Here is a 27,782-nt window from a genome sequence, read left to right as displayed (position 1 = left end):
GAGCATCTCCAGCCGCGCCCCCAACAGCCCCCCCCAGGCGACTTTTTCGGCGCCGGCGCTAAAAAAACGGTCCAGTTGCGTCCCAGGACGACGAAAAGCGCCGGTTCGGCCCTTTTTTCTGCCCGGCGGCCGCAGGCCGAACACGGCGCGCTGGGGGGCACTTGGGGGCTCCGGCGCAAGGGAAAAGCGCGGCTGGCCCACGCCGTCAGGTAAAAAGTCGAGATATTTTCCCCGACCGCCTCCCCCCCCTCCCCCCGCGCGCTCTCGGCCGCAACTAGGTATATCCCGGCGCCGCCCCGCCGCCCTTCGCTGATAGATAGCCATTACCCGGCAGAAAAATAGCATAGGTTCGCTGCGACAGCCCCTCCGGCACCAGCTGGGCGTTTCCGGCCGCCGTTTCCGGCCGCGGAGGGGCAGTTTAGCGGTGGGTGCACGTCCATCGCGCGCAAGGTGTTCGGCGATTTGCCTGCCTCGACGATGGACTCGGATGACGAGGAAGTGCTCGCCGCGCTGCTGGAGGAGGAAGCCGAGGCCGACGTCCAGGAAGAAGAGCATCTCATGGTGCTCGCCGCTCTCGCCCAGCTGCTGGCGAGCAATGAAAAGCCGCGGCGAGGTGGCTCGGCGCCGGGGCGGGTGAAAGCAAAGAACCGTCATCGTCTCGAAGGCTACTGCATGCTCCACTCCGACTACTTCGCCGATGCTCCACTTCACGGCGACAGAACATTTCGGCGCCGTTATCGGATGAACAGAAAGCTTTTCCTCGGGATTGTGAATTCCATCCGGGAGTTCGACAACTACTTCAAATGCAAGATGAATTGCACCGGCAAACTTGGATTCACCTCCATCCAGAAATGCACGACAGCGATGAGGATGCTTGCATACGGAGCTCCCAGTGACTCACAGGACGACTATGGGCGCATGGCCGAGTCCACCAGCATAGAGTGTTTCTACAAGTTCTGTCGGGCAGTGGTGGCAGTGTTTGGACCGCAATACTTGAGAACACCCAATACGGAAGACACTGCTCGGATCCTAGCACAGAATGCTGCAAGAGGATTTCCTGGGATGCTTGGAAGCATCGACTGCATGCATTGAAAATGGAAGAATTGTCCATTTGCTTGGCAGGGGATGTACAAAGGCGCCAAAGGCGGTTGCAGTGTGGTACTTGAGGCGGTGGCCACACAGGACCTCTGGATTTGGCACTCCTTCTTTGGTATGCCAGGAACTCATAATGACATCAACGTGCTGCAGTGCTCTCCTGTCTTTGCCAAGCTTGTTGAAGGTCATTCTCCTCCGGTGAACTTCGAGATCAATGGGCGGCAGTACAACAAGGGGTACTATCTAGCTGATGGCATCTATCCGAGATGGTCGACATTTGTCAAGACCATCAAAAACCCTGTGCCTGGAGGCAAGAACGCCTGGTTTGCGAAGATTTAGGAGGCTTGCAGGAAGGATGTCGAGCGGGCATTTGGTGTGCTCTAATATCGATTTGTCGTTGTCCGGTACCCCGCTCAGACTTGGTCGAAAGATCAAATGTGGGAGATCATGACCTGCTGTGTCATCTTGCACAACATGATCATTGAGAGCGAGCAGGAAGAGCCAGTGTTTGACACTGAACCATACCACCGACAAGGTCCTCTTGCCCAAGTTGATCACCAGCTACCGGCAACATGGACTGCCTACCTCAGTATGCGTCAGGAGATCCGAGACCCACAGGTGCATCATCAACTGCAACAAGATCTGATAGAGCACCTATGGAGGCTCAAGGGAGACACCGGGCGCGGCGTGTGATGAAATATGAGTTTTTATTTGTTGAACTATATAATTTGTATTGAACTATTTGTTGTTGTACTATTTTGTTGAAGTATTTGAAATTTCTGTGATGAAATATGTGATAAAAAATATTTATGTTGATAATTGAACGCCGAGCCACGGCGAACCACGCCGAATATGGGCCTATTCTCGCCCATATGGGACTTTTTCGCTGCAATGGGGCTTCAAATGTGGGCCAAAATCGGCGACTGGGGGCGAGTCGGGGGCGACGACTGGGCGCAAAACCGCCCCAGCGCCGAAAAAATCGCCGGCTCACCCCCAGTGGGCGATTTTTATGCGCCCTGGGGGGCCGAACGGCTGAAGATACTCTAATAACAACCAAAACGCCTCGAGAGATCAGCTAATGATAACTCCAACGAAAATCGCCATGGGTCACTGCCTCCAAGCTCTCGCGGTTCGAAATGGGAAATGAAACCGACGAAGGACATGCGTGCGACCCGCGAGATTCGGGACTCCAGTAAAGATGTTGCGGGTGCCGTCCTAATAATAAGAACAAAACATCCCAAGAGCTGGAAAAAAGAAAAAGAAATGCACGAACCTTGACACAAGGATCAGACGAACAAAATACCGAATGAAAACGAATTAATTTCATCCCACTGCAATTTAGCAAATCTTTTTTTTGCGGGGAAATACATTAAAGTATAAAAACATAGACATGACATGTTTAACTCTCAAAAAGACTGAATTGTAGTATTTTGAAACGGAAAAAGTATATCGAAAGGATGAAAAAAAAGTATAAAGAAAAAAATCTCCAATGCCAAACTGCCGATGCACGCTTCTACGGAGAGACTGAGCTCGCGCAGATAAGAAGATCTGGTCCGATGCTGTCATTCAGCCAGGCCGTCAAAGGTAGAACCTTTGAGAAAGTTGGACAGACCAATCTTCTTCCCCGTTCGCGTGACATCTTCCTGCACCTTGCGCCTGTACTCCCCGAAGGTAAACGGCTTGTACGGCGACGGCTCGGCGCATGTGCCGACGGGCGAGTCACACGGCGGGCACATGAAGTAGGCGACGGAGAAGCGCTCCGCCTTGGAGTTGGCCACCACCCTGTGCTCCACGCTCTTGTATCTGTTGTTGCTCCACGCCTGAAAGCATAGAACCAAGATATATAATTAGTTAAGCAGAACAAAAGGAAACATCACGGTTGGTCGTGGTGTTATTTGGTGATGTATCTGCCTGTGTTGTTTTGGGCGTTGTATGCTCTTTCTCCTTTAGAGCAAGTACAATAATGAGCTTAGCCTGCTTGTATGTCATTTTTGTTATGTGAATAAAAGAGATATGAAAGAGTATAGCTATACGTGTGCTATTTGGATGGCGGTGTGCATCGCTCGATGCAGAGGCCGGGCGTTTCAAGTTTTCAACCTCCTTTTCGAAAGAATACGTGTGCTCATGGCAAAAGTAATAAATACAATGAAAGAGAAAGAGAAAAGGTTAAACAAAAATACTAGTCTAATAGTTAACCTTAATTATAGCAAACCTTATTGTATGGGTGACTATATATAATGACTTTAAATGATTCCGGTTTATAGGGCTCAATTCAGAAATCGTACCAACCAAGGTAGATGATGAGCGGTGTAATAATTTTTATAATTTGCAAAAGTACTCAATTAATGAGCTAGTTTTTTTAAATGCGGTTACTAATTATTTGTTGCAATGCATACATGCATGAGCAATAAATGACCAACAACTTTTACATGCATGCAAAAACTTAATCATCTTAAAATCTGAACATGTGAATGATAGCAATAAAATTGAGATTATAAAATGGGAAATCAAATAAACCAATTATTAGTTGCGATGCATACATGCATGACCAATAAATGACCAACAACTTTTACATGCATGCAAAAACTTAATCACCTTAAAATCTGAACATGTGAATGATAGCAATAAAATTGAGATTATAAAATGGGAAATCAAATAAACCAATTATTAGTTGCGATGCATACATGCATGACCAATAAATGACCAGCAACTTTTACATGCATGCAAAAACTTAATCACCTTAAAATCTGAACATGTGAATGATAGCAATAAAATTGAGATTATAAAATGGGAAACCAAATAAACCAATTATTAGTTGCGATGCATACATGCATGACCAATAAATGACCAACAACTTTTACATGCATGCAAAAGCTTAATCACCTTAAAATCTGAACATGTGAATGATAGCAATAAAATTGAGATTATAAAATGGGAAACCAAATAAACCAATTATTAGTTGCAATGCATACATGCATGACCAATAAATGACCAACAACTTTTACATGCATGCAAAAATTTAATCATCTTAACATCTGAACATGTGAACGATCGCAATAAAATTGAGACTTATAAAATAGAAAACCACTTTTTTTGAGATGAGACCTCCAAACGGGTAGCGAGGGAGTATAGCCAATAGTACTATTAACCATGATTTATGAAAAATACATGCAGCTGTCTGGAAAAAGAAAAAGAAAACTCATGGACTCGTACACACTACGCACATGAAATGCTAGCAAATTAACTGTTACCTGGAACAAATCGCCGACGTTGACCATGAGCGCGTGGGCGTGGGGTTTCACAGCGACCCAGTGGGAGTCCTTCATGATCTCCAGGCCCCCAACCTGGTCCTGGCAAAGGACGGTGAGGAAGTCGCTGTCCGTGTGCGGCACCATGCCGAGCGTGTCCGCCGCGAACGGGCACGCCGGGTACCTGTTCAGCCGCAGGAAGCACGTCGTCCCGTCGCACCCCGCCGCCGCCGGGAACGTCGACTCGTGCCCGAGGTTCTTCGCCAGCGTCCCGGCCACCGTGTCCGCCACCCGCGACATCGCGGCCGCCACCTCCTGCATCACTCCCCTGCTCGCACCATAAATTTCGCATATTTCGGTAACGTCCGCTATTGTTTTGTTGCTGAAATCAAAAACTTGGTCAAGCAATCAAGCATGCATGCATGCTTAATTACTTACGTACGTACCTCAGGGAGCTGAGCTCTGCATGCCCGCAGTCGTCTTCCCCAGAGATGCTTGCGAGCGGAACGTGGAAGGCCTCCGACCACGAGAGCTGCCGGAGCGACGTCGCCGTCGGGGTCCCCCACCGGTACGACCCGTTGAGGAGTCCGGCCTTCTCCTTGATATTGAACGGCTGGTGAAATAGCCGCGCCTGCTCCCGCCTCATCTCCTCCAGGAGCTCCTGCCCCACGCCGTGGTTGATCACCTGGAAGAAGCCCCACTCCGACGCCGCGCTCGCCATGGCGTCCATACACACGCCCCTCTCCCTAGCGTCGCCCATCATCAGGCGCTCCAAGTCGATCATCGGCAGGTCGCACTCCAGCACGGCCAGGCTCTCGGCCGCCAGCGCCGGCACAAAGCCGTCGCCACCTCCTTTGCGGAGCAGCGTGCGATAGCTGTCAACCAGAGGGGGGTCGGAGGTGGTGCCACCCTCGCCGGAGGCCGGCATGGTGGACGGAGAGATAGATACTACTACTATTAGCTTAGAGTAAGACACCTACGTGATGGAAAGGCTATGCGAATCAATCGCGCTTCTAGGAAGAATCCCGGAAGCGAGACGAGAGGCATATATATAGGGCAGTGAGGGTTACAAAAAGATAAAAGTGCAGCTCAAGTAGAGAAGGGAAACGATTATAATCACCCGACTGAGTGAAATTTCAGGGTGGTCCTAAGCAATATGTACCGTTAAATTTCCATGATTTATTGGCTGATATAGGAGGTAATATAGATCATTAATGATGGTGTGGACATTGTTGCCGTACAATCAAGGAAATAAATTAGTATAATTCATTCTTGCCTTTTAAACGCTGCGTGTATACGGAAGAAAATAAACAGAGCTAATTAATGTTCTTATTTTCAACTATCTCTATTATGTATTGCCGAGAGGCTGTTTTCCTCTCGTACCTGGCGGCTGCAACCCGAGCCGCTGCCAGGGGCCGATCTTCCAACGCCGTTCTCCGGCGGCTCCCCTCCGCCGGTGACTTCGGTCGTCGGTGGTGAAGGGGGTCGCCGGATCCACGCGTGTGGATCGTTTTTACTCATCCGTAGTCTAGGTTTTTAGGTTGTTCATCGTCTTTGCTTCGGCGGCGACGTCGTCGCTAAATAAATATTCTTCGGATCCTTTTCTGACGAGGCCATCGGTCCTATGGTTGCGGATGGATCTGGAAATCAGTCTGTTCAAGCAAGGATGGCGTGGCAGCGGCGGCATCCTCGTGGTGGACCTGTGTCCTCGGGCTCCGTCGTTGCGACGACGTTTGCTCCAGCATCGGCGTGGAGCTTGAGAGGTAGTCCAGGAGCGGATGCAGATTATGGTCTGCATCGACGACATCTGGAAGACGGAACGTGTGCTGGGTTCGTGGTTCGTGGATGGCAGGTATGGTTTCCTCCTTCGGCGTCTTAGTCGTGGTGGGGTGCCAGATCTGGAGTTCGATGGCGTGTCCGGGGTGTTGCCCTGGTCTGATTCGTTCAACGGCAATGGCTTCACTTTTGGTGAGCCACCTTGGAGGTCCGCAAAGCTGAATATCAACGATGGAGCCGCGTCGAGCTCGGGTGAGGATGTGATCCGTCATTCTTTTTTTTGATGGCTGCTGTGGTGGTGCCGGAGGCAGGTGACGGGCGTTAGTGTCAAGCTCAGAGATGTTCTGCTATCTTTTCAGTTGTCATGTCGGTTCTTACGTGACTTGTACTTTGTTCTTTATGATATGAATGAGACACGTATTACCATGCAAAAAAATATATTATGTATTGCCATTGGCTTGGTGTTGCTTATCACGCTTGCCGCGCCTATATGTAGTAAAATGAGTGAATCTACACATTAAAATTTGTCTATAAATATCTGTATATAGTTTTTATTGAAATTTTTAAAAAGACATTTTTAGTAACGGATAAATTATCTATTATTATCATTATCTGTACTATTAGCTAGCAATCACAACTGTCCTAATACAACAAAATCTCTACTCCTAAAGGTGAGTTGGTACCATGGTATGGTTTATTTTCGTCTTCTTTTTTCACTTCACTTGTCACCACCCACTCTCACTGGTTTTTCTCCTTTCAGTTAAAAAAATCAAATCTCATAAAATGGGGAGATCTTGTTTCGTGCTTGTTTTGGCAGGTGCTGATTCATTTCAATCATGCAAATAATAGGTAATTAAGAATTCAAGAATCGCACCATATATATGAGATCACCTTCCTAATCTATAGACATACTATTTTCTCGATAAATTTTCCAAACAAAATGAGAGATTTCTCAATAACAAATCATTAATCCGGCGCAATGCCATTATTATTATCATTGTCTCTACTATTAATAGACAATCACAACTTTACTAATACAACAAAATCTCTACTCCTAGTCATCATTCAGTTTGGAGGAAACCAAAACGTAGCATTCAGAAATAGTAGAAGTTGATCCTAAGGAATTGTCTTGCCTCGTTACTACACACAAAATGAACTTCGGCTAGATGTGTAGATTCCTCCAAAAATATAGGAAATGAATAGTATTTCTACAAAAATCCCGTACGCATTTCCTACAAACCGAATGCATTTATATGAAATTTTCCTCTGGAATCTTTGTTCCTATGCTTTTCTGTAGAAGTCCTTCAAACTGAATGATGAGACCCTAAAGGGGATTTGGTAGCCTGATATAGTTTATTTTTGTCTTTTTTTGTCTCACCTCTCACCACACCCTCCCACTTGTTCTTCTCCTTCCCATTAAAACCAAATCCCAATAAAGGGGGAGATTTTGTTTTGTGCTTACTTTGGAAGGTGTTGATTCATTTCAGTCATGTAAATAATATGTAATTAAGACTTCAGAAATAACACCATATATTTGAGATCACCTTCCTAAAATATAGGCATAATATTTTCTCGATTACCTTTCAAAACAATCTACTCCTTTATTTTTGTCTGGTTTTTTTGGTCTCACATCCCACCATCTCTGTCACTGGGTTTTCCCCTTCCCAATTAAAAACCAAATCCCATTAAAGAGGAATGCTTGCTTTGGCAGGTGTTGATTCATTTCAATCACATAAATAATAGGTAATTAAGAATTCAGAAATCACACCATATATGTGAGATGACCTTCCAAAAATATAGAAATAATATTTTTTTATTCCAAAATAAAATACGAGATTTTTCAATAACAAATCATTAATACCGCGCACTATGTCATATATTATTATCATAATCTCTACTATGAATAGACAATTACAACTTTACTAATACAACAAAAATCTCTACTCCTAAAGGGGGACTTGGTAGCATGGTACGATTTATTTTCGTCCGTTTTCCATCTCACCTGTCACCACCTCTCCCACTGGTTTTTTCCATCCCATTAAAAAACCAAATATCATTAAAGGGGGAGATCTTGTTTTGTGCTTGCTTTGGCAGGCCTTGATTTATTTCAATCATGCAAATAATAGCTACTTAAGAATTTAGAAATCACACCATATATGTGAGATCACCTTCCCAAAATATAGACTACTTTTCTCGATAGCTTTGCAAACCAAAATGAGAGATTCCTCAATAACAAATCATTAATTACGCACACTATGCCATTTATTATTATTATTGTCTCTATTATTAATTGACAATCACAACTTTACTAATACAACAAATTTTCTACTACTGAAGGGGGAGTTGGTAGCCTGGTATGGTTTATTTTTGTCCATTTTTTCTCTCACCTCCCACCACACCGTCCTACTGGTTTTCTCCTTCCCATTAGAAACAAAATCCTATTTAAGGGGATATCTTGTTTCATGCTTACTTTTCCAGGTGCTGATTCATTTGAATCACTTAAATAATATAGGTAATTAAGAATTTAGAAATCACATCATATATATGAGATCACCTTCCTAAAATATAGACATAATATTTGTTCGATAACCTTCCAAAATAATCTACTACTAAAGGAGTAGTTGGTAGTCAGATATGATTTTTTTCTGTTTTTTTCGTCTCACCTCCCACCATCCTCTCCCACTAGTTTTTCTCCTTCCCAATAAAAAACCAAATCCCATTGAAGGGGGAGATCATGTTTTGTCCTTGCTTTGGTAGGTGTTGATTCAATTCAATCACGCAAATAATAGATAATTAAGAATTCAGAAATCTCATTTTCTTTCATAATGTTTTGTCAGAAAAGTAGGTGCCCGCCACATCCATAATGTTACGTGTTTTCATCACTATTTATCGTCATGTATGTGTCACTTTCATGAAAATAATATTTTTGTTCGGGAATAAATTTCACAGATGTGTGTTTTTCTTGTAGTGACGGGCAGCGCACCGTAAGCACAAAAGCCAAGCCGATGCTGCTGGTGAGTCAAGACCATCCTCCACCAGCCCGCAGGCTGTTGTCGTCTACAAACTATTAGTTGGATGTTGCATCATTCCATTTATTTATTTGTTTACAAGAAGATGGCTCCACCATGCTCCTGGTCGTATAACCACCAACAAACTAGCTGATGCCCCCTTTGTAGGGATTTCAGCAGAGATGGCCGCGGGTTTGTTCCAGTGCTACCATGTGTCGCGCATTGGCGCTTTCTTCACGAGGGCTGTTTTTTATGGTTTTTCTGGGGTGGGGGCATTCTTGGTTTGTATGCTTGGTTCTTTTAGTTACTAGGTTTTCGGTTTTTCCTCCTTTTTCGTCTTTTCAGTTTTTTGTTAGAAAGGACAATAGTTCGTCTGTGCTTTTCTGAAGCTGAAGCAGAAGTTATGGTTCCGTGCCTTTTTAACCACGTGAACATAGTTGTGTTCCGCGAAAAAGTGAAACATAATTGGATTTTCACTGGAAAGTGAAAAACACAATTGTGATACCACGTGAAGCTGAATTGTGCTTCCCCCGAAAAAAGTGAAGCAACTATACTTCCCAAACAAGGGTGACGCACAAATGTGCTTCTATGTGAAGCATAGTTGTGCTTCCGGTTTTCGTTCTTTTTCTTGGGTCATGGTTTTTTTGTTTCCAATTTTTTTAGTTACCAGTTTTTTGTTTTTTTTACGTTTTTTCGGTTTTTGGCTTTTTGAGATTTTTCTTTTGTTCAAAGCTGTTAACGTGGGGTCTAGTGTTGATGGTCTTGACATGAGAGAAGCAAAACACTTAAAATAAAGTAGGAATTCGCAAAATGGATAAAATCATTGCACTTTTTTACAAGAAACTTTCGATCTATTCATCTTCAATTATGGCAGTACAAAGAACAACATAGGTAATAAAAATAACAACCATGTCCGTGGACCACCTAGCGATGACTACAATCACTGAAGCGAGCCGAAGGCGTGCCGCCGTCATCGCCCTACCTCATCGGAGCTGGGCAAACCTTGTTGTATTAGGTAGTCGGGAAGTCATCGTGCTAAGGCCGCATAGGACCAGCGCACTAGAGTAGCAACCATCGCCGATGAAGAATGTTGTACTTCAAAAGGATCAAACCTGTAAACACCCAAACGAAGACCGGATCCAAACAGATCCACCGAAGACCAGCACCGACCGAATCCGCGAGATCCGATGAAGAGAAACCTCCACATGCACTTCGACGATGGTAGACGCACCATCGGGATGGAGATAGAACATGGGAGACATTATTCCTACTAAGGGACATCGCCGCCGCCATACAACCCCAACCAAGACGTTTAATCTAACAAGAACGGGAATGGGGGCCCCTCACGCCGGCGGGGGGGGGGGGGGGTGGCGAGATCCTCCGCACCTCCATGGTCCATCGGAGATGGGGCGGACCGGCGGCGGCGCCGACGGGAGAAGAGCTTTCTTGTGGAGGAGGAAAGAAACATAAATCATTGCACTTATTATATGGAAGTCTAGAGATGTCCTACTTGAAGTAGGATGGGATTCATATCGGGGTAAGGACCCTTTCTTCTATTGATTTGATAGAAATTGTTTTTCTTTTCCCGTCTATATGATTCTGATTATCAATGAATGATCAGTGAAAATGGTTTGTGATTTCCACACACGGTACAAGAGATAATACATTTTGAAAAAATATGTATGAAAAAAAAATACAAAACTCCCATATTGCATCAAGTGTCACATATTCATTGCGCCACTTGTTACCATCCAGGAAAGCGAGAGTGACCTTGGTTTTACTCTCATGCATGTCGCGGTCGTCTGCCCCCAGAGGCCACATAACGCGAGATTAAGGGAGTAATAATGTGGCTGGCAGAGTGGTCACCTTCGAAAAGAACCGCCAAGACGGCCAGGGTTGACGATTTAAGATTCCGGCGGCACTGTCCGAGGTTGGTTGATTCGAGGGCAGGCCACATGCATCCTGAACGCGACCACGCGTCCATTGTCCACATGTTTTTATGGTGGCGTGCATCCTGTAAAAAGTTCCACGGGTCTCTATGTACTGTGACCTCATTCGTTGGCTGTAATAATGCAGACACAACTTCTCCTATCCAATCAAAGAGAAAAAGGAACAAAGAACCTTTATGTCCGATTTGTTCGACGCGACTATGCGCAGTACATGTCTCGCCACGGGCCACGAACTACTGCTGAGGCACACTAGGGAGGGAATTGCCATACACATCGAACGGCTCGGCTTCGGCCCACTTCGTGAGTGTCAAATCAGATCGCCGCCTTTAAACTCAATATCTAGATCTATAGATAGGACGAGACTTGCCTGCTTCCCTCTAAGGATGGCAATTTTACCCATGGGTATGGGTACCCGCGGATACTGTGCCTGCATGGACAGGGTATGGGCACAATTTTATACCCATGGATAGTACCCATACCTACCCGTTAAGTCATGGGTAGGGCACGGGTATAGCCTTTTACCCATGGATATACCCATACCCTACCCATTTATACTGACATGTGAAACTTACCCATAATTCACAAGAGTACTTGTGTTAAATTTGGTTTGTCAGCTTGTGAACCTATGTTAAAGTTGTCATCAATTATCAATTTTAGTTGAGAAGGTACTCGTCTATCTGTTATTGAGTTGAGATCAATGTTTTTTGTGAAATGTGCTATAGATTAATGTAAAATTGCGAATAACTTGTGTACTGCTTGATCTACCCAATGGGTATGGAAACCCATCGGATATGGGTACGGGTAAAGTTTCAAACCCGGGGTACGGGTATGGGTATAATTTCGTACCCATTGACTACACGGGTATGGGTATGGTAATGCTCTATCCGCCCCATACCCTACCCATTGCCATCCTTACTTCCCTCGCGTGTGTCCATCCGTGCCCCCGCGTACGTGGCTTGATTTAATTGGAACAAAATAAGGCCCGGCCTCACCCCCTTAAAATCAAGGCGGAGATAATTAGATTAGAAAGGAAAATGAAAAAAAGACAACCATAGGATGAAATGGGAGCACGGATGAGAGTATGGGGAGGAAGCAGGCAAGCCGGATCCCGATAGAGAAGGTTGCCTTTGCATGTGAATTCCAAACCGGCACAAGTTTTTTCTTTGTTTCCTTTTGCTTCGCTACACCACTTAAAACTTTACACGAATCTAAAAGTTACTTAAAAAGGGTATTCTCGTACATTCACGATCAACTAATTCTAATCCTCCTGGTCCCAACGGATCAAGTTAAAAAATCGCAACAATTGAATCCTTTTTATTGAAGCCATGCTCACTTATGGCACTCCCGCTGTGGCATATCGAAGAGAAGATTGGAGCAGTGGCATATCGCCTCAAGCTTCCGGCCACGAGCGAGATCTGGTCGTACACGTCTCTTAGCTGAAGAGTGCGGTAGGAGTCGATACTATTGTAGAAGCAGAATTGCCACCTGCAACGGCAGTCTCGCAAGCGGAGCATGAGGATTTTTTTTAAACATGTTATTTATAGCAAATTCAAAAACTATATGATCTAACGAGTTATTTTTAGAAGTATGACCCCGTCGGCCTTCAGTAGGCCAAAGACCAGGTTTTCGGCCAGCGGTAGACCGAAGAGGGCCCGTCGGCCACGAGTTGGCCGAAGAGAGGCCCAGCTGGGCTGAAGAGGGGGTGGGCTGCCGCCCGAAGAGGTCTTCGGCCTAGGAGCGGCCAAAAAGCTCTTCGGCCAAGCCTAGACGGAAGAGTTCGGGATAAGGCTGAACAGCTTTCTTCTTCGTCTGGCTCTCGCGAGTTCTTCCTCTATCTCTCTGCTTCGTCTCTGTTTCCTCGCCACCCCATGCCGATCTCCTCACTCCTCCATCAATTTTCTCATCCAAGCCGCTGAATCAGTAGATTGTAGCAATCCCCAGCGGCCTACGGTTATATTTTTTCCTATGGGGTAGTTTTTTGTGTACAAGTGAGGAAGAGCCATGGTGGGGTGGAGGAGGTGGTGGTGTGGAGGAGGTGCGGCTGGGAAGGAGGTGGTGGTGAGGAGGAGGTGCGCCTGGGGATAAGGTGGTGGTGAGGTGGAGGTGCAGTGGTGTTGTCCGGTGGTGCAAGTACTCCACGAGGTGACCAGTGCCGCTGAGTTGAAGAGAGGAGCAAGAAGCAGAGGACACACGTGTCAAAGGTATAACCATGTCGTTTAGTTAGTGTAGATAAGCCATTTTGCGTACTTGGAGTGTTAATTTGTCTGTTGTGGCATTTTAGTAGTTAGTGTAGATAATTTTGTTTGTTGAGATTAATGAGAAGATGGAAATGTCTGACAGATGAAAAATGTCTAAATCCGTAAATCTGACTGTTTACTACGGTCTTGGTGCCGTTTGATATAATGAGTTGGGGGGTTGATCCTAGCGAGTATAAAAATGACGTCATGACACTTGCAGATCCAGATAGGCTGGACAATAGACAGTTGAAGTATTGGTTGACTACTAGTTTTGGGCTGGATCCTGAACTATGTTCCATCAGTATTCATGCATTGTGGACCAAATCCTATAAAAACGTCAAGTGGGAGTTGATGCCGATAGATAGGAGCCAACATTGGTTGACACTGTTAAGTCGTTGCCGAGACCGAAGAATCCACCCATATACCCTAGTGCAACCTGTGCCGAAGGAGGAGAATACCGTACAACTCCACGCGGGGTGTGAACCCGGCCAGGGCAGTCAAGTGGCTAACGATATTTATTTATCTGGGTCATAGCCACCAGATGTGGATGCTAGCCAACCCGAGAAATAGTCAGACTACATGCCACAAAATGTTTGTGGTCATGATACAGGGCAGAGTAGTTAGTCGATAATATTAGCTGGTTCTAATTTTGTTGATGGGGATGAGGAAGGGGAGGAAATGCAGAGGGTGATGGAGGAAGAGAACGAGGATGGATTCGTGGAGGATCTGGATTCTAAAACCGAGGATGAAGTGACGGTACCGATTCCTTCTACATGGGATCAGGACATATCCACCGGCCTTACAGTCAACGATGGACATGAGGCTCCATGGCAATATAATATGAACCAAGTCCAGGTAGGGGCTAATTCGATATAAAGAAAAAAATGAAGTATGCGGCGATAAAGTGGGCTATGTCTATGCAGAGGGTTTTCCGGATACACATATCAAGTCCAACAAACTATACCGTGAAGTGTGTTGAAACAGGTTGTCCTAGAAAGCTCCACGGGCATGTGCTGAAGTATAACATCCACTGGGTTGTCACTGATGTCGTCCCACATAATTGTGTGAGGAAAAACCTTCTGGTGAATCATCCAAACCTAACTTCAACTCTCATTTCCCAACTCACGTTTACTGAGGTAGTGCAAAAGAAAGATATGGAAGCAAAACACATCCAGACAACAGCGAAGGTCAGATGGAATTATATCATTCCTTATGGGAAGGCTTGGAGGGCTAAGCAAAAGGCTATGGAGGCAAAGGTTTGGGATGTTCTTCGACTCATATGATAATGTTGTCCTTGTCCTGGACATAGTGAAGGAGAAGAATCCCAACACTTATGTTAACGTACAACACACGTGGTTGCCAAGTATACCATATTTCAAGGTGTTGACACGAGTATTCTTCTCTTTCGCTATGTGCATCAAAGCTTTCCGGCATTGTCCTCCTATGATGTTTGTGGATGGTACATTCCTGACTGGTCAGTACAAAGGGCAAATCCCGACTGCCATTAGTGTGGATGGGAATAATCACATCACGCACTTGCCATGGCATTTGTGGAGGGTGAGAACTTTCCAAGCTAGGTATGGTTCTTTCGGCAAGTGAAAACTACCATCGTGAAGGACCGAGCAAACATGTGTGTCATTCATGACATAAATGCTCGTATATTGAAGGTCGTGAGGACATTAAGGAATCCAACAAAAGACGAACCAACACCTTGGAAGGATTTGCAGAGCTGGTAGTGCATGCGCCATTGGGGCTAACTTTTTCTCACAGTTCAAGAACAAGCGGTTGATGAACTTGTTTAAAAAATTATGCAAGCAGAACCAGCAGCGTAAATACCATTTTATTTGGTCAAAACTTGATGAGTTTACTAAGAAGCAGGTCCGTGCCAGGAAGAAAATAGAAAAAGATCAGGTTAAATTAGCAACACTCATTGCGGCTCTAGAGGAGCCAGTAGGTCTTTGTGACTTGTCAGCAATTGACCCTACTAATACTACGAGAAAGAAGGGGAGGGCAATAAAGGATTTTTCACAGTGGATAGAGAAATAGCCTCCCGTGAATTGGTCTTTGCTGCATGACACCCATGGAGCTAGGCATGGCCACATGACAACCAACCTGGCGGAGGTGTATAACTTTGTACTTAGAGGGAATAGAGTATTGCCACTCACAACTATTGTGGAGGCTATATTCCATGGCACTTTGAGATATTGCAGAGAAAGGCACGAGTTAGAAAAGAAGCATATTGTAGATAATCAAAACAAACCTTACTGTAGCTGTGTCATGGAGTACATGGCAAAGAAGATAGAGAAAGCAAAGAAGAACACTATGAGACTCATAGGTAATCAGGAAGGGAGGTATGAGGCTCAGCGACCTGCCAATGGTTTTGGTTCTGCAAATGAGGTGAAGACTCATGAGGTAAAAATTGGAATGGAATTTTATCCAACGTGTGTGTGTACATGCAACAAACCGAAGTTGTTGCACCTGCCTTCCTCACATGTGTTGGCTGCTTGCGACCAGATTGAGTTGAATGCCATCTCCTTCGTGTCCCCATACTATTTAAAAGAGGTTGTACTCAACACATGGACTGGTGAGATGACAGGATTTAGAGTCGTCGACAATTTCAACAAGGTAAATGACGGTGATAGAGTATACATCTCGGATCCAGAACTCCGGCGAACAAGCAGGGATAGACATAAGGCCCATTGCATCCAAAACTATATGGACCAATCTGAAGCTGGTGGAGCAACCAGAAAATTTTGCTATGCGCGGCTTATGGGCATAGGATGAAATATTGTCTCGACCTGAACAAAGATGGTGCCTCCACATCGACGAGTGCTTCCACATAAACAACTGCTACAAGAGGAGCAAGAGGCGGATGTGGTCATGGCAGTCGATGCCGAAGTGGAGGACGAGGAAAAAAATAACTCACAATCTATGTAGTGTGGCAGACTATGTTTTTATTTGTAATATGTTGGACTATGTTTTACTTTGAAATATGTCTGAACTATGTTTCAATTTGTAATTTGTCTCGACTAAATTTTACTCTCAAATATGTCTGAGCTATGTTTTTAATTTGTAATATGTCTGGACTATGTTTTACTTTGTAATATGTCTGAACTATTTCATGTTACTTTTGTTGTTTTGATTGCAGATATGTGTTTGTATCCGTTGCTTGATGGTAAGATTGATAGAGGTCACCTGGCTGCACTTATGCAAGTGGGCAAGAACTTAGACGTGTTGGTCACTCGCACCCCAAAGACTAACTGGATGATACACACTTTATGGGTTAACAGGTATGGGTACATATAATGACTTACATGTTTGACATACTTTATGGGTTTGACATACTTTTGATGCTACATTCTCTTTGTTTTGTAGGTTAAGTTGGGCTGGTCTTCTACCCTTGGCATGACTTGTTGAGGGTACATTGGATGAGTGGGTTGAAAATCCGGACTTGGACGAGGAAGGTGAACCAATGCAGTTGCGCAAGGGGCAAGTGAAACGATTCTCTTATGAGAGGTCACTTCTTACCTGCTTAGTAGATAGATGGAGACCGGAGACACATACGTTTCACTTTCCCTGGGGAGAGATGGCGCCTACTTTACAGGATGTGTCCTGCTTATTGGGATTACCTTTGGCCAGTGCTGCCATAGGTCCTTTAGAGGCAGAACCTAGCTGGCTAGCAAATATGCACTATTGTTTTCTAGTTGCGGTGCCAACTGCTATGGGCTCAGGCGACGATCCTCACGGGCCTCATTTTAGGTGGTTGAGCTAGTTTCAAGTAACCTTTGTGGCCAGCCGACTATGTTGTTTTTTTAGTTGCCACTATTACATAGTTGACACAATCATTTGTTTTCTATGTATATTATCTCGTTAGGATACCCCGCAGTTGATTTGTCAGAGGCACAGATTGATCAATCCCTAGAGGCATATATTCTTTGGTTGTCCAGCAAGAAGATATTCACGGAATACCACAGGACCACTGTTGATGCAGGACTCATCGATATTGCATGAGATATAGATGATACACGTTGCCCTGGGGAGATTGTGTAGAGGAGTTTTGGTTCTGCTATGTTAGTAGCTACGTACAGAGGCCAATGCAAAGGTTGCTTGTTGAAGTCTAGAAAATCAGGTCTGGTTGGATGTCCACTAGTATTGTAGCTCTAGTCAGACGAGAGATTCCCTATTGGACGACCCTATGTCTACGTTGATAGACCTTTTGGGTTGGAGGACATAGCAGGGGCTTACGCGCCTGCTATCGGCGACTTGCCTACCGTGGGATCTGTTTGGGCACGAAGAGAGGTACTTTTATATTATGTAATTCATTTGGTTATTTTTTCCATGCAATAGTATTACTAATGTTTATTTGTTGTCGTGTATAGAGACAATTTGCACATACCCAGGTGAGGGGCTGCTATCCATCCTTCACGGCGCAGTTTGATAGTTTGCACGAGGATCAAGTTATCTGGGAGCCCTACTCATATCAGAATATAACATCCATGTATCCAGTTGGGATATCTGCCTTGTGCACTCGAGGTCGACGTGACATTTGAGGAAATGGCTCTTCATAGGGTGATGAGACAGTTCCATCTATGCCAAGAGCCTGCAATTCCAGTTATTCCACACATATCAGACCACGTTCACAAGTAAGTAATACTATTATAGTTGTCAGCACTACATTTAGAATATAGCTAATCATGTAACGCACATGTCAATGTCAGGTACAGTCGCATAGGTGGAAACAAGTCCATGTCCGTTTGGATTCAGAGCATTGGCCCTTATGTTCATGAAAGGACTACCACGCCGAAAAATATCTGGGAGGAGGTTCGACCCTTTGCCTGGGACAAGTTCGGGTTGTATTTGCAACGTTACTGGGATACAACAAGGATCTACTTGGTTCCATCAGCTGCTCCTGATCAGATTGAAGCCCCTCTAATATGTACCCAACTGCCTCTATTGTGAGAATGAGGCACCACGCGGTATGTGACATGGTTCTCATATGTGTAGTTTTATCATAACCTTATAATTATACAATGGGTAACTCTTCATGTGTAGAGTGACTTAACAAGCGAGGCCCGAGAGGAGGTTCCCACTTTAATGCAACGGGTTGAGAGGGGGATACTATCCGACGGCTAGAGCACCTCTCATGGTTGACACGTTTGGATGAGAAGCTACGAGGGATTTACGCAACTGTTACATGTAGACAATCTTCGGATGTTGTAGTTCCTCATCGAGTACATCGTCCCCCACGTCCCTCTCTATGCAGTGTTCAGAACCACGACACTCTGTGCAGTATTCAGAACCACTCCACTCCATGCAGCATTCAGAGCCACCTCCTTCACAACCAGGGAGCTCTTCCTGGCATCAGCCACCTCCGTTACAACCAGGGAGCTCTTCCTAGAATCATCCATCTCCTTCTTAACCAGGGAGCTCTTCCTGGCCTCATCAAATGGAACTAGGTAACACTACTTTTACATTCTTTTAAACATTATAGGTTCACAAAGCAATTTTCTATGTTCTACTATACGGCAGTAGGCAACCAGTCGCAACTGTTCATGCATTCAGTGCAGTCAACAATACTTAGTGGTGCTGGATGTGGATTAGAGGTCTATGGCAATGACGATGACCAACCTGCAAACACTTGTGACTTCTCTCAGACAATGTTTCACACTCCACCACCACCACCGATGCAGGAGACACAAACATGACATACTAGGTTATCTATATGGTCATGGTTACCGTGAGCCTCGCCCACCGTCTCGACGCTTATTACCTTCTGGTCCTCACCCAAGGAAGCCCTAGATTCATTGTCGTCCTTAGCAGTGATATGGTTATATATGTATGAGTCATTATCTATTTTAGTTTCAGACTTTTCTCATGTGTGAGTCATTATCTATGTATGAGACATGCTTGATGTATGTGTTACTATCGCACTTGCTTCTATCTGACCAGGAGACATATATCGACCTATGTATGCGAGAGACATATTAATATTAATTCACATTATTATTCCAGTAACATTTCCAAAGAGACTGCAACATTTAATTAAAATACAAGTACATCTAAATTAAAAAGTAGAGTTGAACTTAAAACAACAACTTGCAAACTACTGAAGGCATCATGTCCATCCTCCGTTGATGCAGCACTCTTGCCCTTCGACGATGCGGTACTCTTGCCCTTTGACAATGCCGTACACTTGCCCTTCGACAATGTTGTACTCTTGGCCTTGGTTCTCGGCATTAAGATATCGTCTTCGTCTTCGCTGATGGCAGTCCATAAATAAGTATGCTCTGCCACAATCTTTTGGTAAGTTGCACTCTTATGTTGTTTCTTCTCCCACCTTCCATGCAACCTGAGAAGTTCTTTCCGTATATCCTCATAGGTCCTTGCAGGCCACCCACACCTACTTAATGCGTGACTCAACTCATTGAGTATGGTTTCACTACTGATGAGTTCGTCCCATGGAACTATACTATTGTCTAACTTGAAATCGCTGGCTAACCTCAGAAGTCATGGTCTCATCCTAGGGTGAAAACTACGATCAAAAGGATAACCGGATATCTTAAGGATACTACAATCGACTACTTACGCACCTTAGTGTGGAGGGGGTTTTATAGGTTGAGAAGAGAAGATGGCGGGAAATAATGGCAGGAAAGAACAGCGGGAAAGGGTTGGTGGGAAAGAACGGCGGAAAGGGTTGGCGGGAAAGAATGGCAGGAATGAACAAAGGGAAAGGGTTGGTAGGAAAGAATGTCGGGAACATATGGATGGAAAGGGTTGGCGGAAACATATGGAGGGAAAGGGTTGGGGGAATGTTTATTTTTTCAATGTCTAAGACGGGGAATGGTTGTACAGGACTCATAATTTAAATTTCCAAAAAGAAACTCACTTCGGCCTAGCATAAGTCGAAGAGAGATCCCATGCAACTTCGACCTGCCATTTACACGAAGAGGTGGGCCCCAGGGAACTCTTCAGCCAAACGATGATCAAAGACCACTCTTTGGCCTAAAGGAAGTCGAAAATGGCTATTCGGCCCTGTTCCACCTCTCTTCAGCCAACACATGACTGAAAACCACTCTTTGGACTATACTTGACCGGAAAGGCCCTCTTCGGCCAACAAGAGGCCGACGGGGTCATAGTTTCAATTTTTGTGCATTAGGGTGTATAGTTTCTGAATTTGTTATAAAAAGCATCATATTTCAAAAAAAATCGAGCACGGACCACTGGATATGCTTGCCAGAAAGGAAGTTTTGACATGCGTACATACACTACTAGGGAAAATCCTAGCAGTAGCACGGGTAAAACGCCTAGCAGTAGCACGAGCGGCCACGCTACTGTTATGATGCTACATCTAACTTTTATCATTAGCACGTTTCGGCCCGTGCTACTCCTATCGATATGTAGCAGCAGCGGGTGTTATGTAACACTGCTGTTGCTAATAGCTGCAGCACGACATCTTAAAGCTTGCTACCACTAAGAGCTCGGTGCTGCTACACTTATACCCCTGGCTGTTGTTATTATTTTTTGAATTTTTTTTCCGCTGCATATTTTCTTCGTATTTGTACAGGTTGTATACAATAGTCTCTATATCATACACATACAAATAGTCTCATGAAATCATGTCATCATCATAATCATCATCCAACACAAATGATGTCTCTCTTCATCATCTCGAAATAGCGATACAAGTTATAACATGTCTCGAAAACTTGCAACTACATCGTCATCCATCTAAACAATGATATAGAACAGAAGAGCTATCACTATGAGTGAGAGCGGAACTATGTAGTACATGAGGCGGCTGTTCTGATTCCTCTCTCCTGCTAGCATGAACCTCAAGTAACTAGCTTCTGCTTCTTGTCTGCTATCGGACCATTTACATTTATGGCTGGCGCCTGAGAACCACTCCACTTGGGCCTGACACTCGGGCCACTCGTCGTAAACTCCCAGAACCTTCCCTATGTACACGACCTAGCACTTCTTCGCCATCAAAGATCTATGTACCCGTTAGAGATGCATCTTCATCAACAATAATATGCAACATAATATACTTGAGCAACACAAAAAGAAAGGGTTAGCAAATATATGCAACATATATTAAACATAATTAATAGATGCACGTTCATCGTACCCAGACTAATTAACTAGATATACACACGTTATCGTACCCAACCTAACAAACTAGCATTACACAAGTTCAGCAGGACCTTTGACATCACAAAGTTTCATTGCTACAGAAAGTACAAGTTGAATCAACACATCATCATCGGCATCGTCAATCACTGGAAGTTTCATCCATCCATATCCGGGAGGATGCACCCTAGCTTCGTGAACGACGTCAGGTCCTGATGTTGTAGGCCTATACGAGTCCAGGCGTCAACTCGCGATATAGGGCCATGGTGGAACATCACCTTCTCCTTGGTGGCTTCTTTCATGATGACACTTGCAATGTACCTCCGGATGCGATAGAAGTCATCTATGAGTTTATAATCTGGTTCTTCTCCTAGGGATTCTACCTATTTGCGGATATGATCATCGTTGCTGGTTGTCATGCGAACTGTTGGTGACCCCTTCTGAAATCCATCATGAGATGGAGGAGGTAGAATCCATCATTCTTGCTTGCTGTCGGTTAATGGATGTCGTAGAAGTTAGTTTTATGCGAGAAACCTGACCTCTTCTTCCTTTGTTTCCTGATCTTGAGGTGGCCACCCCTCATGCTGGAGCCGTGGAGAGCATCATCCAGAATATCCATTATGTGGTTGTAGTCCTTCTTATCATAGTTTCTAGACGTGTCGAAATACACTGCGTGGGAGACTCACGGGAAAAGAATGATAAGGACGGCGCTCCCATTGCTGCGGGAAAAAACACCTCAAATTATTCTCCATATGAGCATGATGGGATGATTGAAATGTATGGAAGGGTTGTCCGAAAATGACTTACATTGGATGATAAGGCAGGATAATCGTTTCCCTGTCCTTATTCATTATCATGAAGTTTTCGATGTACTCCCTAGCAGCTTTGCGCTCAAAGTCGCGAGACTCAATAAGGACTCGTGTATGTAGTATGGATCTGCCACACATATTTTCTTGATTTGTTCTCTCCTGAAGCTGAAGCTCATATGCAGCGCAAAAAGGCTGGCGATTGTAAAATTGAGCTGCCTCGTGAGAAACATCTCAAAGATATGATCAAACTGCAGGAGGAACACCTCCGCAGGCAGTGTGCCGACGTAGCACCTCCCCTCACGCACATGAACCACGTAAAGCGGATATCCTGGATCCTTGGATGTGAGAAGGCTTTTCTCAGCCGACAACTGATACGTCTCCAACGTATCTATAATTTTTGATTGTTCCAAGCTATTATATTATCAACTTTGGATGTTTTATATACATTAATATGCCATTCTATATTATTTTTGGGACTAAATTATTAACCTAGTGCCCAGTGCCAGTTTTTGTTTTCCCCCTTTTTTTGAGCTTAGCAGGAAAGGAATATCAAACGGAGTCCAAACGGAATAAAACTTCCGCGATGATTTTTCTTGGACCAGAAGACACCCAGGGGACTTGGACTCCAAGTTAGAAGGCACCCGAGGCGGCAAAAAGCCGTAGGGGCGCGCCCTAGGGGGCGCCCCCAGGGCTTGTTGGCCCCACGAGCACCCCCCACTAGTAGAAAAAGGGCCATTCGAACTGTTTCGTGAGGGCCATTTGTCCCGGTTCCAGGACCGGGACTAAAGGGTCGTAACTAAAGCCCTATACCTTTAGTCCCAGTTCGATCGAGAACCGGGACAGATGGGGCTCCACGTGGCCGGAGCGGCTTGCCCAGGCAGGGGGCCCTTTTGTCCCGGTTGGTGCCACCAACCGGGACCAAAAGGCTTCCACGCATCAGTAGTTCAGGGCCTGGGTTTTTTTTTCTGAAGGGGGGGGGGGTTGTAGGGTTAATTTAGGGGTTTCATATATTGTGTTAGCTCGCTAATAGAGATGAGTGTCCTGCTCTTATCTCTGTGCTTGGTCGACGCTACGTATAGACTCGACACGCTAGCTAGCTAGTAAGCAAATGAAGGAAACCCTTAAGTACAAAAGATCGTCATGAACATGTACACAGAGAGAAGTGATCGACCTCTCCTTCTCCGATAGATTGGTCAAACAACAAGTTTTCGTATATCTATCTGACGCCACAATATAAGATCTCTTACGTCCCCTAACATCTGAACTCAACATCCACATGGTATTCTCCATGTTTGTCGATGACGTGGTCAATAAAGAATCCCGCCAATTCCTCTTGAATTGCTCGTATGCGATCTTGTGGTAGGAGTTCATCCCGCATCTACCACATCTAATTTCAAGAAGGGGGTCAATACATATATATGAATGAAACTGATCACAAATGATGGTAACAAAATAAAATTATGAATATTATTGCTTACGCACTTCATATTGTTGTTTAGAGTAGCCCCACTCACAGGTGGTCTGGTGGATGAACTCGCAAATGTAGTATCCACACAAATCATTCCCGCGTTCCTGTCGCAACCACTTTACAAGAAATAGAGGTCAATCAAACTGATAAGCAAGAATGGTAGATGGTATTGATGAAACTAGCTAGAATCAGTGGGAGATGCGTGGAACTAGCTAGTAGCCAATACTTACTTTCGGTGGTCAAATCGCAGTTGTGCTGGTAGTCCCGGAGCTTGTGCGGTGAACTTTTTCCAAACCCTGCCAGACAAAGAAAACAATTACTTGATATTAGGAAATGAAAAAAGTTGCCGATATGGTGCGATAATGATCGATTGAACTTACTTCTCGAGCATTTTAGTCATGGTCACATACTTCTCCGGATTTTTTTGTTTGGAGTCTATGACGGTTACTAGTCCCTGCTCAAGCATAATCTCTAGCAGAATAAAGTGGAATCTGCGCATGCATGCATAACTCTTCAATTACATTACTATAACCTCGAGTAATAAGGGAAACTGAATATGCAAAAGACAGAGTATTGTAGCTTTGTTTTGATTTCAAAGTAAAGATGCAAGCAACTTGGCCTCGGTGTCTCTGGCATCATGTTTAACACTCCATTCATCCATGAGATTTGTGTTAATGAAGCCAATATCACCTACTTGTCTTTTCTTCAATTCGGTGATCTTCAATCTGCATAATATAGTGAGGATAATTATATATACATGCAATGAAAGAGCTGAGCTATATATAGAGACTTAACTAATTACAGAGAAGTAGTACTTACAAACAGTAGCAAGTGATGATTGTTTTATCGAGGGCCTTTTGATTGAAAAACTGGAAGAACTCCTCATATGGAACTAACAACACATCAATTCCAACGAGGTCGAGCTCCTCTTTAACCGATAGCGACAAAGTATTTTTCCCAGACTTCCTACAGATGTCCATGTACCAATCATGGAATCTTCGCATCATCGTTGTTAGGGAAGTACCAGGTATGACGAGAGGCTTCCCGTGCTCGAATCTTAATGTGTCCACCTCCATTGTTCCAAAAATTATTGCATCCTCGTCAGTCATGCAATCTGCAGGATTGGTACCGGGAACACCCCTGGAAGATTAGCGACAAGACACATTGAGCGGGGGGCACGATTGCTTCGCTTGTTCACCGAGCTAGGGAATTTGTTTCCCTTTTCTTTGTCCTGTAGCCTCCCGCCTCTAGCTGTACTGCTAGACGCCGGAGCAGCCGGAGCGGCTGCAACTATCTTCTTTCGTTGCTGAAGAGGCGGAGCAGCCGGAGGCGGACTGCGACGACACGCCTGAGCAGCCGGAGCGGCGGTGTCTGTGTTCCGCCGTCGCTTATGAGGTGGCGAAGGAGGAAGCGGGCTGCTCAAACATGCCGAATTAGGCGGAGAAGGAGGCGGAGTGCTGCCGCCCTCACGCGCCGGAGCAGGAGGCGGAGTGACCTGATGACTAGCCGGAGGAGGAGCAGGAGGCGGAGTGCCCAACTGATTAGCAGGAGCCGTGAAGTTCAGAAGCTTGATGTGCTCCTTCCGCCATAGACACGGAGTATGCATAACAAGACCCAGCTGAGTCTCCCCATCACCTGTAGGGTTGTCAAGTTGTAGCTCCTCAAATCCGTCCGTTATTTCGTCCACCATCACAAAAGAATAGCCTTGTGGAATCGGACGATAGTGAAAAGTTGCTCTGGGTGAAGGAGGGAACACAGAGCCAACAACCGCCTTGACTTTGAGCCGACCCCATTGCGTCATAAGGTGGCACTGGTGTGAATCCATGATAGAATCCCTGCGGTAGCTAGGATCCATCAAGTCAGGCTGATGAACGAGCTCGGTGGAAGCCACACTGCTTCTCCGCTGAGATGGCGGGGTCGCTTCTGGGGTAGCATCTTGGGCAGGATCTCTCAGCTGCTGGTTCTCAACATCTCGTTCCTCTAGCTTTCTTACCCTTGCCTTAAGCTCATGCAGTTCTCTCTGCTCCACTTTCCTCCTCCTCTCTTGGTTTTTGTAACCGCATGCATCGGGAAACCCAATCTTCCATGCAACAGAGCCTGGCGTGCCTCGTGTTCGTCCAGGGTGCTCAGGATTCCTGAGGGCCCTTGTGAGCTCGTCGTTCTCTCTGTCGGGAACGAACTTCCCTTCCCACACTTCGTTGATTGCTTTCCAAAGCTTCATGATGGGTGTTGCACGTTGCTCGTCCGTCCAGCAGCACTCCCCTGTTTCAGGGTCCAATGTTCCACCAGCCCCGAAGAACCGAGTCCTACAACGGTCTGGCCAGTGCAATGTCTCTGGTTCGACCCCTTTAGCAATCAGGTCCTGCTCAGCCTTGTCCCACAACGGCCGGGCTTTAAGGGAGCCACCTGACCCCATGCAATGGTAATGCTCCTTCTTTGCATCATTTATCTTGTTAGTCGCTGACATCTTCTTACTCCTCTTCGATGTCTTGTTGGCCACAAATGCGGGCCAGTGATCTCTTATCTTCTCAAATCGGCCAGTGAATTCTGGAGTCTTGTCTTGGTTGACATACATTGTTTTCAACTCATTCTTCCACCTCCTAAATAGTTCTGCCATCTTCTTGAGAGCAGATGACTTGATCAATGGCTCTATAACTGGATTCTCCGGATCCTCCTCTTCCGGTAGGGTGAAATTTACCTTCAGCGCTTTCCAAAGATCTTCTTTCTGTCTATCTTTGACAAAAGAAACTTGAAGAAGCTCTTCCTTCTTAGGCTCATTCCATAGCTCGATGCTGATCGGGATCATGTCCCTAACAAGAACCCCACATTGAGCAGAAAATGCTTCCTTGGTCCGGAGGGGTTTAATCGGTTGGCCATCGCGCGCGATTTCTGTGATCATGAACCTTTCATCCGGGTGCAACTTTTTCTTCGGGACTCGTTTCTATACTGAAGTATTGCTTGATCCGGAGGGCTATATAAATGAAGAAAGAAGAGTTAATATATGTACATACCAAAACAATTAATGCATCAGTTAGTTAATCAGGATAGGCTTAATATATATATATATAGACACACACACACACACACACACACACACACACACACACACACACACACACACACACCTCCCCGGACTTTGCAACAGCTGATCCTGACTCCGTTCGGTCACCGGAGCCGTCATCACGGTCGCCGGAGCCACCATCACGATCATGACCCTCCTTCATTGTTTGATCACCGCAACCTGCTTGCTCTCCTTGCAGAACTTCCTCGATGTCGTTGAGAAACGACAAGACTACATCACCGCCGTCGCGGACTATGTCCCCCAATATCTCTTCTTGATCGAAGTATCTTTGATGATCCATAGTTTCTCCAAATATTACAACATGGAATTAATATACAAACATGAGATATGGATATATCGAAGTTATCGGGGAGGGGGTATATCGACAACGATGACATATACATAGAAAAAAATGTTATTGGGGAGGGGGTATATCGACCCCCCTAATGTCGAAGTTATCAGAGAGGGGTTATATCGACCCCTCAACGACCCTCGACTCTCAACCCTAGCTAGTTCACGACCCTCGACCGCTCGGCGATCCATGACCCTCTACCCTAGTTCCCGACCCTCGACCCCCTCATGTCACGTTTGTCTAGTGTCAAAGGATTCAACAAAACCATGTCTTCATCATTAGGCAAAAGTAACAGGGGCATGATGGTATGAAGCTCTCCAAAGTTATTTTGGAACGGAATCCTGATAAGATAAATATATTTTTTGTATTTTGTGATATAGATTGGAAAATTAAAGATGCAAATAAAAGTAGATTGAAAGCGTATATGATAAAAGATAGACTCGGGGGCCATATGTTTCACTGGTGGCTTCTCTCGAGATAGCATAAGTATTATGGTGGGTGAACAAATTACTGTCGAGCAATTGATAGAAAAGCGAATAATTATGAGATTATCTAGGCATGATCATGTATATAGGCATCACGTCCGCGACAAGAAGACCGACTCCCGCCTGCATCTACTACTATTACTCCACACATCGACCGCTATCCA

At 45.1% G+C, this 27,782-nt stretch overlaps 1 protein-coding gene across 1 annotated transcript; it reads right to left on the bottom strand.

Annotated features, from left to right (window-relative positions):
• Window positions 1-2,460: 2,460 nt before the first annotated feature.
• LOC123089709 (gibberellin 2-beta-dioxygenase 6-like) lies at window positions 2,461-5,271 on the bottom strand. Its single transcript, XM_044511305.1, has 3 exons — window positions 4,790-5,271; window positions 4,347-4,671; window positions 2,461-2,915 (listed from the first exon to the last, which is right to left on the bottom strand). The coding sequence occupies exons 1-3, from the start codon at window positions 5,269-5,271 to the stop codon at window positions 2,658-2,660; spliced, it is 1,065 nt and encodes a 354-aa protein (XP_044367240.1). The 3' UTR covers window positions 2,461-2,657.
• Between the last annotated feature and the right edge of the window lie 22,511 nt (window positions 5,272-27,782).

The sequence above is a fragment of the Triticum aestivum genome, chromosome 4B, assembly GCF_018294505.1.
Source record: "Triticum aestivum cultivar Chinese Spring chromosome 4B, IWGSC CS RefSeq v2.1, whole genome shotgun sequence".
NCBI lineage: Eukaryota > Viridiplantae > Streptophyta > Magnoliopsida > Poales > Poaceae > Triticum > Triticum aestivum.
This window is presented reverse-complemented; position numbering and strand designations above follow the sequence as displayed.

Coding starts and splice junctions, on each gene's coding strand:
- LOC123089709 (XM_044511305.1), bottom strand. CDS start 5,271: ATGCCGGCCTCCGGCGAGGGTGGCACCACCTCCGACCCCCCTCTGGTT. Junction 4,672..4,789: donor GCAGAGCTCAGCTCCCTGAG/GTACGTACGTAA, acceptor TGGTGCGAGCAG/GGGAGTGATGCAGGAGGTGG. Junction 2,916..4,346: donor ACGTCGGCGATTTGTTCCAG/GTAACAGTTAAT, acceptor CTATGCTTTCAG/GCGTGGAGCAACAACAGATA.